The 12,417-nt window shown below is 35.9% G+C and overlaps 1 protein-coding gene across 3 annotated transcripts in view; it reads left to right on the forward strand.

Annotated features, from left to right (window-relative positions):
* MON2 (MON2 regulator of endosome-to-Golgi trafficking) overlaps positions 1-12,417 on the forward strand; it is a 64,849-nt gene that overhangs the window by 4,833 nt on the left and 47,599 nt on the right. For 2 of the 3 annotated variants that reach the window (XM_014890890.2, XM_014890893.2), the window contains exons 2-4: positions 5,477-5,540; positions 9,486-9,613; positions 11,182-11,313. In XM_014890890.2, coding sequence (XP_014746376.1) covers positions 5,477-5,540; positions 9,486-9,613; positions 11,182-11,313 — 324 coding nt within the window. Of the gene's footprint in view, positions 1-2,783; positions 2,855-5,476; positions 5,541-9,485; positions 9,614-11,181; positions 11,314-12,417 lie in introns of all 3 variants that reach the window. The other variant, XM_088165613.1, reaches the window with a different exon arrangement.

Genomic DNA, 12,417 nt, shown 5'->3' on the forward strand with positions numbered 1-12,417 from the left:
ATGCATTGAGATTTGATCTGATAATTTATATGTGATGTTTTTTCCAGTTGAGGTGTAGTATTTTGACTGTCAAATGAAAACTTGTGATATTAAGTATTTGTATTTGAATATCTTATGTTCACGTCAAGTGAGGCAGCTCCAGAGATAGCAGCTCTGAAGCACTTTAGATAACTCTGGCAATTCTTCTGGCATTAGTGATGGTTAGCCTTCAGGATTCTGAATTGGCTGCTGGTACTACAAACTGACAATTTCAGAAATTTGTGGACCAAAGGAGTAGTCACTCCTGTCAAGTGTGAAAGAGCATTCTAAATATGAGAGCAACTAATATAGTTGCACTAAAGCTGGAAATGAACAAGGTTGTGTGTTTTTGATAAACAGAGAAACATAAACTGCAATATGTTAAATCTTCAGCTGGAGAAGAAACTATATGATAGAATCTGCTAATGCTTTTTTCTTCCTAATTTATGATAATCTTTGAACAAAATGATAAATTATTCAGTGTAATAAACCCAGCACAGCAATGTCAGATCATTTGCCAGTTTAAATTACATGTGAAGTGAGTATATATAAAAGAGAAGGGTCAGAGTAGATATTGTACTCAAGAGGAGGAAGATAAAAATACAGAAGGCAAGTACAATGTTTTTTCACACAAATGTGGTACACTTGAGTGCTTTCATGAAACTGATTGAGTAAGGAGTTTTTTGTGTGTTCTTTTCTAAATAATAGTTTAGCAGTACAGTAATGGTCCAGAATGTGCTTTTGCACAGCAAGCTAGAATAACAATAAAGTGAAACTGTACTTTAGACAGAAGGACCTCTTACCTAAACTGTTGGATACAGGGTTAGTATTCCAGTTGGAAAGACAGACAATCCTGCGGATAGAAAAAAATTGCACTTTTTATTTCATGTAATAGAAACGGAAATGACTAGAGATAACATATTACTTTTATCCAGTCTTAATAGAAGGTTGGCAAACAATGTAATGTAAATACTAATAAAAACCATCATTCCTGAAAGCTTTGCTTTTTAGGATACAGAAATCAATAACTTGTCTGGTAAGGACTGCAAACATTATAACAATTTTAGTGTCTTTGGAGATAGCAGTTTGCTCTAATGTGCAATGAAAACACAAATGGTCATTCAAAAGCACTAGCATTGAAAATTCTTGATTTTATTAACTTTTGGTAATAATGCTATCACATTTAGAAATTCATACAAAAGTATCCTTAATGTCAGATCAATCCTTAGTAGAAATCAGCACATGCTTGGTCATTACATTAAATATCCTTATGGGAATATATTTTTTTTCTGGTTAATAAAGTCAAAAAGGTGCTACTTTCTGTTCCTAGTTGTTAGATACAAATTCCTTTGAAGATCAGCATATTTATCCTTTTTAAAGCTTTTTTTAAAAAACAGGTTTGAAACATTAAAAAAACCAATTGCTATGGCAGAGACAACAATTGCTTTTTCTCACTTTAGATTCGAATTTTGTGTCATCTTTGCCTTAGGAAAAGTTGTTAACTATGTAATTGTTTTTCAGTAAGAGAAGGGTAACGCTTTCATTTTTACACCAGAGTAAAGACAAATCCATAGAGATTACTGCAGAGCACCTGATGTACTGTTGGATCACATCCCAGGTGACCCGTCTGGTCCCTTACTTGTCTGTCTGTATGCATTGCAGTAGAGGTCCAATATGTCTTGGTCTCTGAGAGTTAAATGTTCAAGCATATATCGTGCCATTATTCTTTGTACTTCCAAGACAACTCCCGTTCTTGGGCTGCCAGGGAACATTATGATGATTATGGAGTTAGCTCTAGTGATATCCTAATAATGCAGATTACTGCTGCAGCTGTACTTAAGGGCTTCCACAGTGTCCCAGAAGACAGATTTGAAGAACTGGTGCTTTCTAGATGCACTTATTATTCGTGGTGCACAGGGCTTGCCATTACATCATGCTGAATTCATGTAGAATTGAATATCCCAGTTATCCTAATACCTTCATATGCTATTTATGAGTTACAGATCTTTAAATATGTGTACACAGACTAAAAAGTGGAGAAAATTAGTTTGTTTAGAATGTTACCTGGATGTTGGTAAATGTTGGTTCTGCTTGAGGATATGTTAAATCTGTCCTTCTTGATCGCCCGAGTAGATATTACCTGCCTCTGTTTAGGGTCTAAAGCACTTACCAGATAACAAAGTAAAAATTTCCGAAAATTGGAAAGATGCTCACAGCACTTCTAGTGATAGGAAGGCTGAATTTCTTCCCTGTTTCAACTAAAGACTGAGAAGTCAATTAGGAGGGGACGAGTTTTGGATCTGAGAAACTCCTGAAGCTGAGTTTGGAAGTCTCTATGCATTTCCACATCATGGTCTCTCATGTGCAGAGAAACTCACAGGTGCCTTACAGGCAGAGGTTGCTGTTGTCAGATTGTACATTCAGAGAGGGATTTTGAGGCCAAGAGGTAGATATTATGAGCAGACTTCGGTCTACTTGAAACTGCACTGTTGTGATTTTTTAATTTTTTTTTTTTTTTTTTTTTTTTTTGTACATAGATTCTGTATTTGCCTTACTTTGATTTCTCTGAAGGGTGGTTTCCACATAATCAGAAGATACATAGTAATTTCAAAGGAAGCAGAAAGATGATGGGGCAAGTGTTTGAGCCCAGGGGGTCCTATTGAATTTTGCTGTGGGATTATTGATTGATTAAAACTAGATAAAAGTACTGGAAGAGATTGATTTGAATATCTGCTATCACTGAGTCACCTCCTCTTCTTCATCAGTATTTCACCTTCCCAGACTGGATGCTGCAGTTGCTTCAGGAGAAATATGAACCAAAACTCAATAATAGCAGGTGTGTGTTTGAGATATTTGATATCAGTTCCATTTCAGTTATTAAAGCAGCAGAATTGGAAATCTTTGCTGAAGGTTTTAAGTACATTTAAGCTTTGTTGTGTTTCAGGAATTACATGTGTTTGCTTTTTTTCATAATAAAGAGACAACTGACTTGCTCATTAGACTACTGTGAGTTGTGGTGCTAAGGGAAGCTGGTACTGTTATGTCTAAAATTGGTGATTGCTTTAAAAACATGGTGCCTTGTGTGCATGTGAAAGTAAATGATCATATTTGTACCCCTAAATACACACGCTATAATGGTGTCTCTTTCCTTGATTAGTGTTTTATAAGATCCTTTTCTCATGTGGCAGTGTCCTGCAAACTGCTGTAGTAATTGATGTGAATTTGTCAACTTAAAAGCTGTGAATATATCTTTTAATTTGCCACTTAAATTGATGCAATCCAATCACACTTTTAAATTCATGTATACAGATTAGAAACGGTTTATAGTTATCGTGTTTTCTGTTGGCTCTTTGTGATCAACTAGGGTTTTTTTATGATGTTAATGTGTTGTTTCTTTTACATATATAACAGAATATTTTTCTTTCGTAGGATGTGACTGGTGTAATTAGTTTTTAACTGTAAGCATTTTTAACTGGGATTTTGAATAGAAACCATATCATAATGCAGATGATCATACAAATTTCTGCATCTCATGGAGAAGAATGCTTATATTCAGCAGTTGTTTTGTTTTGTTTTACCTTATTTTTTAAAAGAAAATGTATACTATTTTATCTAAAGGCAGCATGAGAACAACTGAGAGACATTATGTTGGAGAATTTTTGTGCAAAGTGCATGGAATTTATGAATTCCACTAATATGAGCAGGCTTAATATTTCTTTGAATCGGAGTGAGTTTGTCACTCCTGGCAAGACAGAAATCAATTGCCAGTAGATGTGATTAGTTTTAGTTTAAAGATAATTGAGGTTGGACTATGACAAATCCTTCAGATTAATTGATAAGAACAATGTGTTGTGACAAGAACCCCTCCAATTAGCTGACAGTTTATAACTGAAGAAGAACAGGGTATGACTTAAATCTCAAGAACTTCAACACATTAGAGCTGCATTTGGCACACCTTATTTTAGTTATGCAAAATATTTAGTTCATGTTGCTTTGTGCTCATTTGAACATGTTGTATTGTTAATCAGGCTGTGGATATTATTTACATTATTTTTAAAGTGGAAAACTGTGTTCAGGAAAACCTAAATAAATCTCCAGGATTTTAAGTCAGTGTTTAGACTTCCTATATTGTTTTGGGAAATAAATGTTTTTTTTTTAAAAACCAACCAAACAAGCTTCAGCTTTGCATTTCTCATTTAGCTGTTTTGAGAAATGTGTATTTCAACTCTTAATTAAAATATTTAATTGTGAATTTATACAGTCACCTTAGCCTGACTTTCCTTGAAACCTTGTTGGAATAGTGTTCTGATAGAGAGGGAATATTAATACTTGGTAAAATTTCATGCACTATCGTTTTCATATTTCTGCTGTCACTGCTTTTCTGCTTCTCTAATCTGTTTTATGTGGTGACAGCACACATCTTTAAATATTAGTATCAGAGGAAAAATAGAAATGTTTAGTGTGGAAAGTGCACAGAAATACAAAGCTGAAATAAAAGAGGAAGTGTGTTTTCAAATTTTCAGAACAGTATATTCCAGCGATAGGAATCCAGTCATTTGGGAAAACCTGTTGCATTTATTTTGATTTATTTTATTCTTTCCAGAGGCTTATAGTGTATTAATGAAATTTAAAAATGGAAAGGCACAATGTAGACTATATCTTTTGTATTTTGTACACAAAGCTTTCGGAAGTCAGTCTTGAAATGCAAAGCTTCAACGTCACGTTTCCAGTTTGGCTTGATTTCCAGTAGAGAACATGACTTGAGTGATTTCTATGAGGAGGTGTTTGTGAGCATTGAAGAGGGAGTTGCTGTTCCCTAGGGGGCATGTGTGATGTCCTGGCTGGGCTGGGCAGCCCTGGTTGTCACCTGACTGCGCTGTACCCATGCAGCCCCTGGCCCGCAGCCCTGGCCCTGCTGAAGGAGTGTGCGAGGGAGAGGACAATGCTCTGCCAACTCAGACTTGTGGGGAAAGGGGAGGAACTAGTGCTGTGCACTGTATGGCATGCTGGAAAGAACAGAGAGTATTGTTAGAAAGTCATCTTCGTGGCATTGCCCTGGGATAGTTTGTATTGGATATTTGGGAGTCAAAAAACAGGGGAAGATGGGTTTCATTGTTATACTCATAGTTTGAGACTGTATAGAGGCTATATAACAGTGCTAGTTATGCTTGCTAGTTCATGCTTGCTAGATTTTTTTTGCATTCATATGACTGGAAAGTAATAAAATGAGAATAATGATTTCTAAAAATTCTGAATATAACCCTTCCTGTGGAATTCTAGAAATTAATTCCAGCAGCTACAAAAATTTCACATCTGCATTAGCTCTGCTAGCAGAAACCACTGCGAACACATTTCTTGCTCTGAGACTGTACTTTTTTATGTATCTACAATAATTTTTTTCTTTGCAGATATTGATGTATGATATAGCACCTAAACTACTTGCTTTCTTTTCTTCCAGGCCGCTGAATCAGGAATAATAAAAGTGAAAACAATAGCTGCACAAAACACAGATATTTTGACAGGTAATTATTTGCTGTGCAATAGGAAAAATAAAGTTGAGTTACAGATCAAAAAGTTAAGAAGATGTCTTGGATATGGCTAATAGTACTACATGTCTTCTAGCATGTGCTATATTGGTCGATGCTTTACATTTGGGCACCTAGCAAAAAATCCAGTAGCACAGAAGTTTTTTAACACTACTTGTCTCTTGTTAGTGCTATTAAGGATGCTGAGGGAGGGCTCCATTTTCAGTTGATTCTCTACAAAAGTAATCATCCACTTAGGAAAATAACATGAAATACTTAGAGCCTACATTCTCAGTGTTTTAGTTGCTGTGGTTGAGTGCTCTGTGTGGAGTTCTGCAGAATGATCCACATCTCTATATTAATCCAGCCTTTGGGGACTTGTAACTGGCAGGCAAAAATCCATCTTTATCTGAGACAAGGTCATTCAATTTAAGACGTTCCAATGTCTTGAGGGACGGGATGTATCTTGTGAGCTGCAGCTTTGTAAGTGCTTAAAACCATATCTCTTGACTGGCTTCAGCTTTACAAAGTTGGCTTCTTGCCAGTTGCTGGTAAAGCCGCTGGCCAGGTTTGAATGCCCCTGCATTAATATTTGAGTGTCTATCCCAGATGCAGTCAAAATCCTTGAAATGCTAGATTGTTTGGAAGGCCCAGTGGAATAGCTGCAAAACCATATCTTGTTTTGACATGTGTAAATCAGATATTGTTAAGGAGGCATTTTCTAGGATTATTTGAATTAACAGACCCACTCCTCAGTATTTCACTTTAATGCCTCTTTTTAATTTTTTTTTATTTTCTTTGTTTTTACTGCTGTCATGAATGCTGACATAAGTGGGAAAAGTATGCCAGGTAATGTCAGCTATATCAAAATGCGCAAATGAAAAAGGGAAAGCAGTAGTTAGCCATCTGGGAAGCTATCAACATATTACTGCATAAAGAAATTAGTATTTTAGAAAGCTAGTTTCTAATCCTGCAAAATTCTCTTTTTTTTTGGTTTTCAAAAGGAAGAGATAGGAAAGATCATTAAATTTAGTCGTGGATGGGAAAGTCTTCATTTTCATCTTTTTGAGGGAGAACTTTCTCGTAGTTGGTAAATTTTTAAAAATAATTTTTTCTTGGAAAGTTTAAACTAGAATGTACTTAGTATTTATTTCATTCAAAAAACGTACACGGATTTGTTGCTAAGAGGTTTGGGAAACCAGCAGGTCCTCAGAGTTATTTTGATTAGTTAATCTTTGCTAATAGGATAATAACTTTTTCCTCCTCTGTACCACAGTTTTGTACTGGGAAAATGTACTTTGCTTGTGCATTATCCTAACATTCCACTGTTAAAGCATAATGTCGTTAAACAGACTCAATTATTTATGAACTTTTGTATTTTTTGAGGTAGCAATTTAAGCTAATCTAAGTTAGTGTCAAGAAATTGTCTATCTAGTATTTAAAATCTTCTGAAGAAAAATAATATATATACTTTAGTAATAATAAAGCTGAAAAATGCTACATTTTGCCATGTAGCATTTTGTAATTGTGAAATCTAATGGATGCTTTTTGACTGCTAGATGATTTAGGAACATCTACAAGACATTCTAGTAATACAAATATATTTTGATCCGGATATAATTCTATTAATATTTTGATGTAAACTGTCATTTCACTAACAGAACAACTGTTTGTTTTGAATAAGCTGATCTGATGCTTTCTTGAAGCATTTCATTGTGTAGGATTATAATTTTTGGGAAAAAAGATGCAGGCTTATAGTCTATTAAAATTGTAAAAATCTTTGTTATTTTTGGTGGGATATATTTAACCTGCTAGAATTTAGAGGTCATTGATCTAACTTCTTTCTTTCTCTTCGAAAAGTTAAGTTGAGCTGTTTCAAAGTCTTCATTCTTGGCAGTGTGTACATGCTTTATTATTTATTTATAAAAATGTGACAAATTCCAGAGGAGGAGAAAGCCTTAAATCACAGGAGCTAAATTTGAGAAATTATTTCCATGTGGCATTGAGATGTGCAAAAACGTATGGTTTAGGAGTTCTTCTAAAAAATCAGAATTACAGTCTCGTGTTGAAATGAACGGGAAAGTTTATACTTTCCAAAAACTTCTCATTTGTTATAGTTCGGTAAGATAGATTTCTTTTTTAATATATTCTGCCATAAATTGGTAGCAAAATGGAAGCAGACCTGGCAGTAATACATTTATTGTGCATTTTAAGACTGAAGCTAATACAGTCACAGAATCATGAGATAAGAGTACTCTGAGTTGGAAGGGATCATCAAAGTTTAGCTTCACACCCTCTGAACAGGAAAGCCCCAAGATTCACTCCATGTGCCTGGTTGCTATAAAACTAGATGGGTACAAAAGCGTATCTACAAAACATTAATTTTTCAGCTTCATAAGTTAAAAATACTTGTATAGATTCTGTTGTAAGATTGTTGCTTTTAATAGATTATAGAAGAAAGTGTTGCAAAAGGCTAAATTTATTCTTTGTCTTGTTATTTCTTAACTCATGGCTTTCTTACCATTTAGAACTGTCTTGAGTCTCATGTTAAGGATAAATGTTTTGTTGTATCTTTTCTTTGCTTTTATCTGCTTGATGGTTAGAATTTAGTGGCAGTTCAGAAATGTGAACTGGACATTGAGCCTGCACTGGCTCTGAAGAGGCTGATGAAACTGGACTGTGTATCACCCTGTAAAAACTATTATTGTATAAAAAGTTGGCATCCAGAATTTATAATAGCCTATCCTTTTTGTAGAAACTTCTGAGTCAGTGTTTCAGTTGGAAAACATTATGAAAGTATATTTTTGTAGTTTTAACTTGTTTCATTTTTTTCCAAATTAGTTGTGCTGATGCTTAGTAGTATAGATCATGTTTGCATTTTTATATGAAAATTTATTTTTTGTTTGTGGTAACTACTGTCCTCTGAAAAGCATGTGAAACTTCATGAATAGATTTCTTCTACTACATGTAGACTAAGTCGCAGTATATGACTGACATTCAGTGTAAGAACGCACATTGAACTTTCAACTGTGAGGAAGTGTTTAGTATCTGAAATGGTGATGAGCGACTAAAATCTTAGAAGTTTGCATGAATCAAAAAACATACCTGCAAATGGAAAACCACTCATCAGTCAGAGCCATGTTTTCCTTTAATATATTTAGTATTTTAGTATTTTGAATTTTATTATTTCAGATTTCTTGAATTGCTTTTATGAGAAAAACTGTTTTAAATGCCAGTGTAGAATGTTGTATTCATTATGAAGCTTTTTCTCCTTAACAAAAAAAAGAAGCGGGGGGGAGAGACAGCTTATGGTAACTGGTTTTCTCCTGACAAAATCCATTTTAAGAAGCTACCCTTTGTCACTAAAACACCATTTGGCAAAATCACAGCCAGGTGAATGTATCCAGGATACAAACAGTCCGGTCTCTCTCCTCTTGTTTTGTCAGTCTAGTCTCTTTTTCTTCCTGTTTTGCCAGTGGCAGTTTGCTCTTTCACTTCCTGTCCTGTGCTTTGGAATATTGCTCTGTGCCACACTGTGTTGCTCCCGCATTAGGTGCTGAGGTGAAGCAGAGCAGAAGGACAGTGCTACCAGACTGAGACTGGTTCCTGTGGCAAGGCCAGGGAAACCTCTGGAGTTGGCAGAACCTTACACACCACCTTGCTAACCACATGGGCTCTTAAGTGGATGTTTTGGATTTGGAAAGTCAATTGAGTGTGTAAGGGAGAGGGTGCCTGGAATTTGAGCCTTGGCCAGGGTGATTATGGAAGTGAGCTGTGTCAGCCCAGTGTCTGTCTTCACTTGGCTTTTCCCTGTGGTCCACATGTAAATCCCAAATTTCTAAGACTGGAGATTGCTTTTTGTTAATAGGTGTGATTAACAGTTTTTGTGCTGTATTTTTCAAAGTATTAAACATTGACTGCTGCCATATTTCTCTTTGAAAGCATTGAAAGAGAACAGCTCAGAGGTGGTTCAACCTTTTCTGATGGGTTGTGGAACAAAAGAACCAAAGATCACTCAGCTATGTCTAGCAGCCATACAGAGGCTTATGTCTCATGAAGTTGTTTCAGAGGTAAGATCGATCTTTATACAGAAACATAAATATTTCAGACCTCAAGTGGAAGGTGAATGACTTGTTTTAAGAGGCTCTTTATATTATAATGAACATAGTCCACAAAATATTTTACTCATAGTTGTTTTTCAGTAATTTAAAAGAAAACCTTTTACACCATAAAAAAGAGGTGAGGCAGTATTAGTTTCCTCTAGAAGGAAATCCATGGAAATTGAAACCAACTCATTTAGTTCTGTCTTGGTTTTGAAAGACAGGTATCTGCTGAGAAGCACCCCCTCCCTCCAATTTATTATAATTTTGAAATTAAGAGACTCTCAGGCAAAGATACGGGGGTAGGAACAACAGTTCTTTACTGATAGATATATATATAACAAGGTAAATAAAAACAACAACAACTACAAAAGTAACAACAAACAGAGCAGGAACCCAGCAACAGTTCTTTCGGTCGTGGATACCCTTCCCCTGTCGTGCAGTTACCGTCCCAGCTGGCAGGCAGTTCCAGCCGGCTCCCGGTTGAGCAGGGGGGAGGTACGATGATCCCACGTGGCTGGAGGGGTGCTGGGGGTGATGGCATCTGCCAGATGGGAAAGGCAGAGGAGAGATAGTGCTCACGGATCCTGGGGCATCTGTCCCGATGCTCCAACAGGATGCATAGAGGTGGCAAGCTGAAGCGGGAGGACATCCGAGCAGAGGGGTGTGGGGTCCCACAGCCAAGGAAGGCAGCTCCCAGCGTTGGGATGGCAGGGTGAGGTTTTTCCAGCGACCGTTCTTCTCCGAGCTAAACAAGTGAGAGAGAGAGAGAGAGAGAGCGCAGCTGCCTCCACCTCTCCTTTTCCTGCCCCCACCTGATCTTGCGGTGTTCTGCTTCTCCCCCCTCCACCCCCTTCGATAGAAACTGTTACTAGCGATCCGTGCTAGTGTGTAGCCAACAAATTCTTAGCATTACAATGGGGAAAATTCCACAGAGAGAAAAAAAGAAAAAAAAAAACAACCCCCAACAAGTTCACATTCTTACACTGCAAGAATTGTGCATATAATGAACCTTGTGCATCTACACAATGTACTCTGTGCAATAATATTATTGTGCTTTTGTTAAATTTTTTTTTTAAATAATGTGTAATGGATGCACATTTTCTGCAGCAATGAATGCCATGATACATTATGTACTGCATATATAGTGTTAGGAAGCTGATGCAAATAATGCTGTTAAAATACACCTTCAGTTGTGCTTGTGTAGTGTAAAATTACACTGTTTTCTCTCTGAAATGAGTGAATTCTGAGGGAAAAATATCTTTTTACTCTGTCTTCCATATTTCCAAGTAGAAAATTAAGTACAGGCTTTAATTTGTACTGTATATTAAGACATTTCTGTTGTCAGCTCTTTAAAAATACTTCAGGAAGCTTGTGACAATGAAATTTGCTTTATATTCTCAATGTAGTCCTATGGTATAGACAAATAGACGCATTTATTTATGATATGCCTTTATGACAGTGATATTCTTACATATGTACAGGATATACCAGTACATAAATATTGTAATAGATGACAAAAAATTACTTCTTTTTAGGCTGCAGCAGGAAACATAATTAATATGCTTTGGCAATTAATGGAGAACAGTCTCGAAGAACTTAAATTGCTCCAGACAGTTCTTGTACTTTTAACAACCAATACAGTTGTGCATGATGAAGCGCTGTCCAAGGTAAGAATTTGTTGGTGTCAACTATAGAATTTAAAATATCCAAGAGAGAAAATGGGGAAATTTTACATATGAAGCATGTGAAAACAATGAACGAGGAAGGGGCTTTCTTGATTCTATTGTGTCCCTATTGTCTTTATGATTAGACTCTGAGAACAGGATTTCTTTTAGCTTCCTTTTCCATATGTTTTGTAATTCCTTCACTATAATACATTTCGGACTTAATAGGAAGTTGAAATAAAAACTGAGCTAATGCCTATCCTCATCTGTTAAATTTGTTTTGTGTTTTTGAACTGGAATCAGAACATACAGCACAGTGTAAACTCTCACTAATGGAGAAAACGTTAAAAGAAGCTGCCTTCCCCCCTCACTTAAATCTCCTTTGAAAACAGTGCAGTTACAATTGCTCTTTCTGTACTAACTTTGGGTCATAGTTTTAAACATGAAGCATCTTGGATATTATGTTTCAACTAAAACAAAAAGTTTGGAGCCAGTCCTTTTAATCTAAATTATGAGATACTTCTCTTTGAAGAAGCAACGTTGTTTACTCATCTGTGAATTATGAAACTGCTTAGTAAGTTTCTCTTCTAGATTACATTGTAGAAAATTGGTTTCAGCCAGACATGCATTGCATGTTTGTGTTTCAGTCAAGCTAATGTAGGATTTTAAACTAATGTAGCAATATCGTCTGTGTAGAGTCCACAAATCATAGACTTGAAAAAGAGGCAGAAGAAAATTCTGAATCTTTTATGGCTCAAAGCATGTAGCACTATGGCCGGGTGTGGTTGAGGTTCTTGAAAGTATAGGAATGCAGTATATGAAGAAGAACAAGAAACACAGGTTTCACTACGCATACAGATGTTAATTTTGAAAATTCATTATAAAACAGGTAAGTATTAAACTATGAGTTAGAGTAATAATGGAAATGGGAATCCAGTGGGAAAAAGTATTCAGGTCATTGCCAGCACAATGCCACTTTGAAATGCACATCTTAGGAATAATAGCAGTCAAGGCAATATGATTGTGAAAGTATTATGATTCATTGTAGGAGAGGAATGACATTTTAGCTTTCTGTGATTAACCTTACATCCTAATGTCCTTTCAACA

The sequence above is a fragment of the Sturnus vulgaris genome, chromosome 5, assembly GCF_052056855.1.
Source record: "Sturnus vulgaris isolate bStuVul1 chromosome 5, bStuVul1.hap1, whole genome shotgun sequence".
Classification (NCBI taxonomy): domain Eukaryota; kingdom Metazoa; phylum Chordata; class Aves; order Passeriformes; family Sturnidae; genus Sturnus; species Sturnus vulgaris.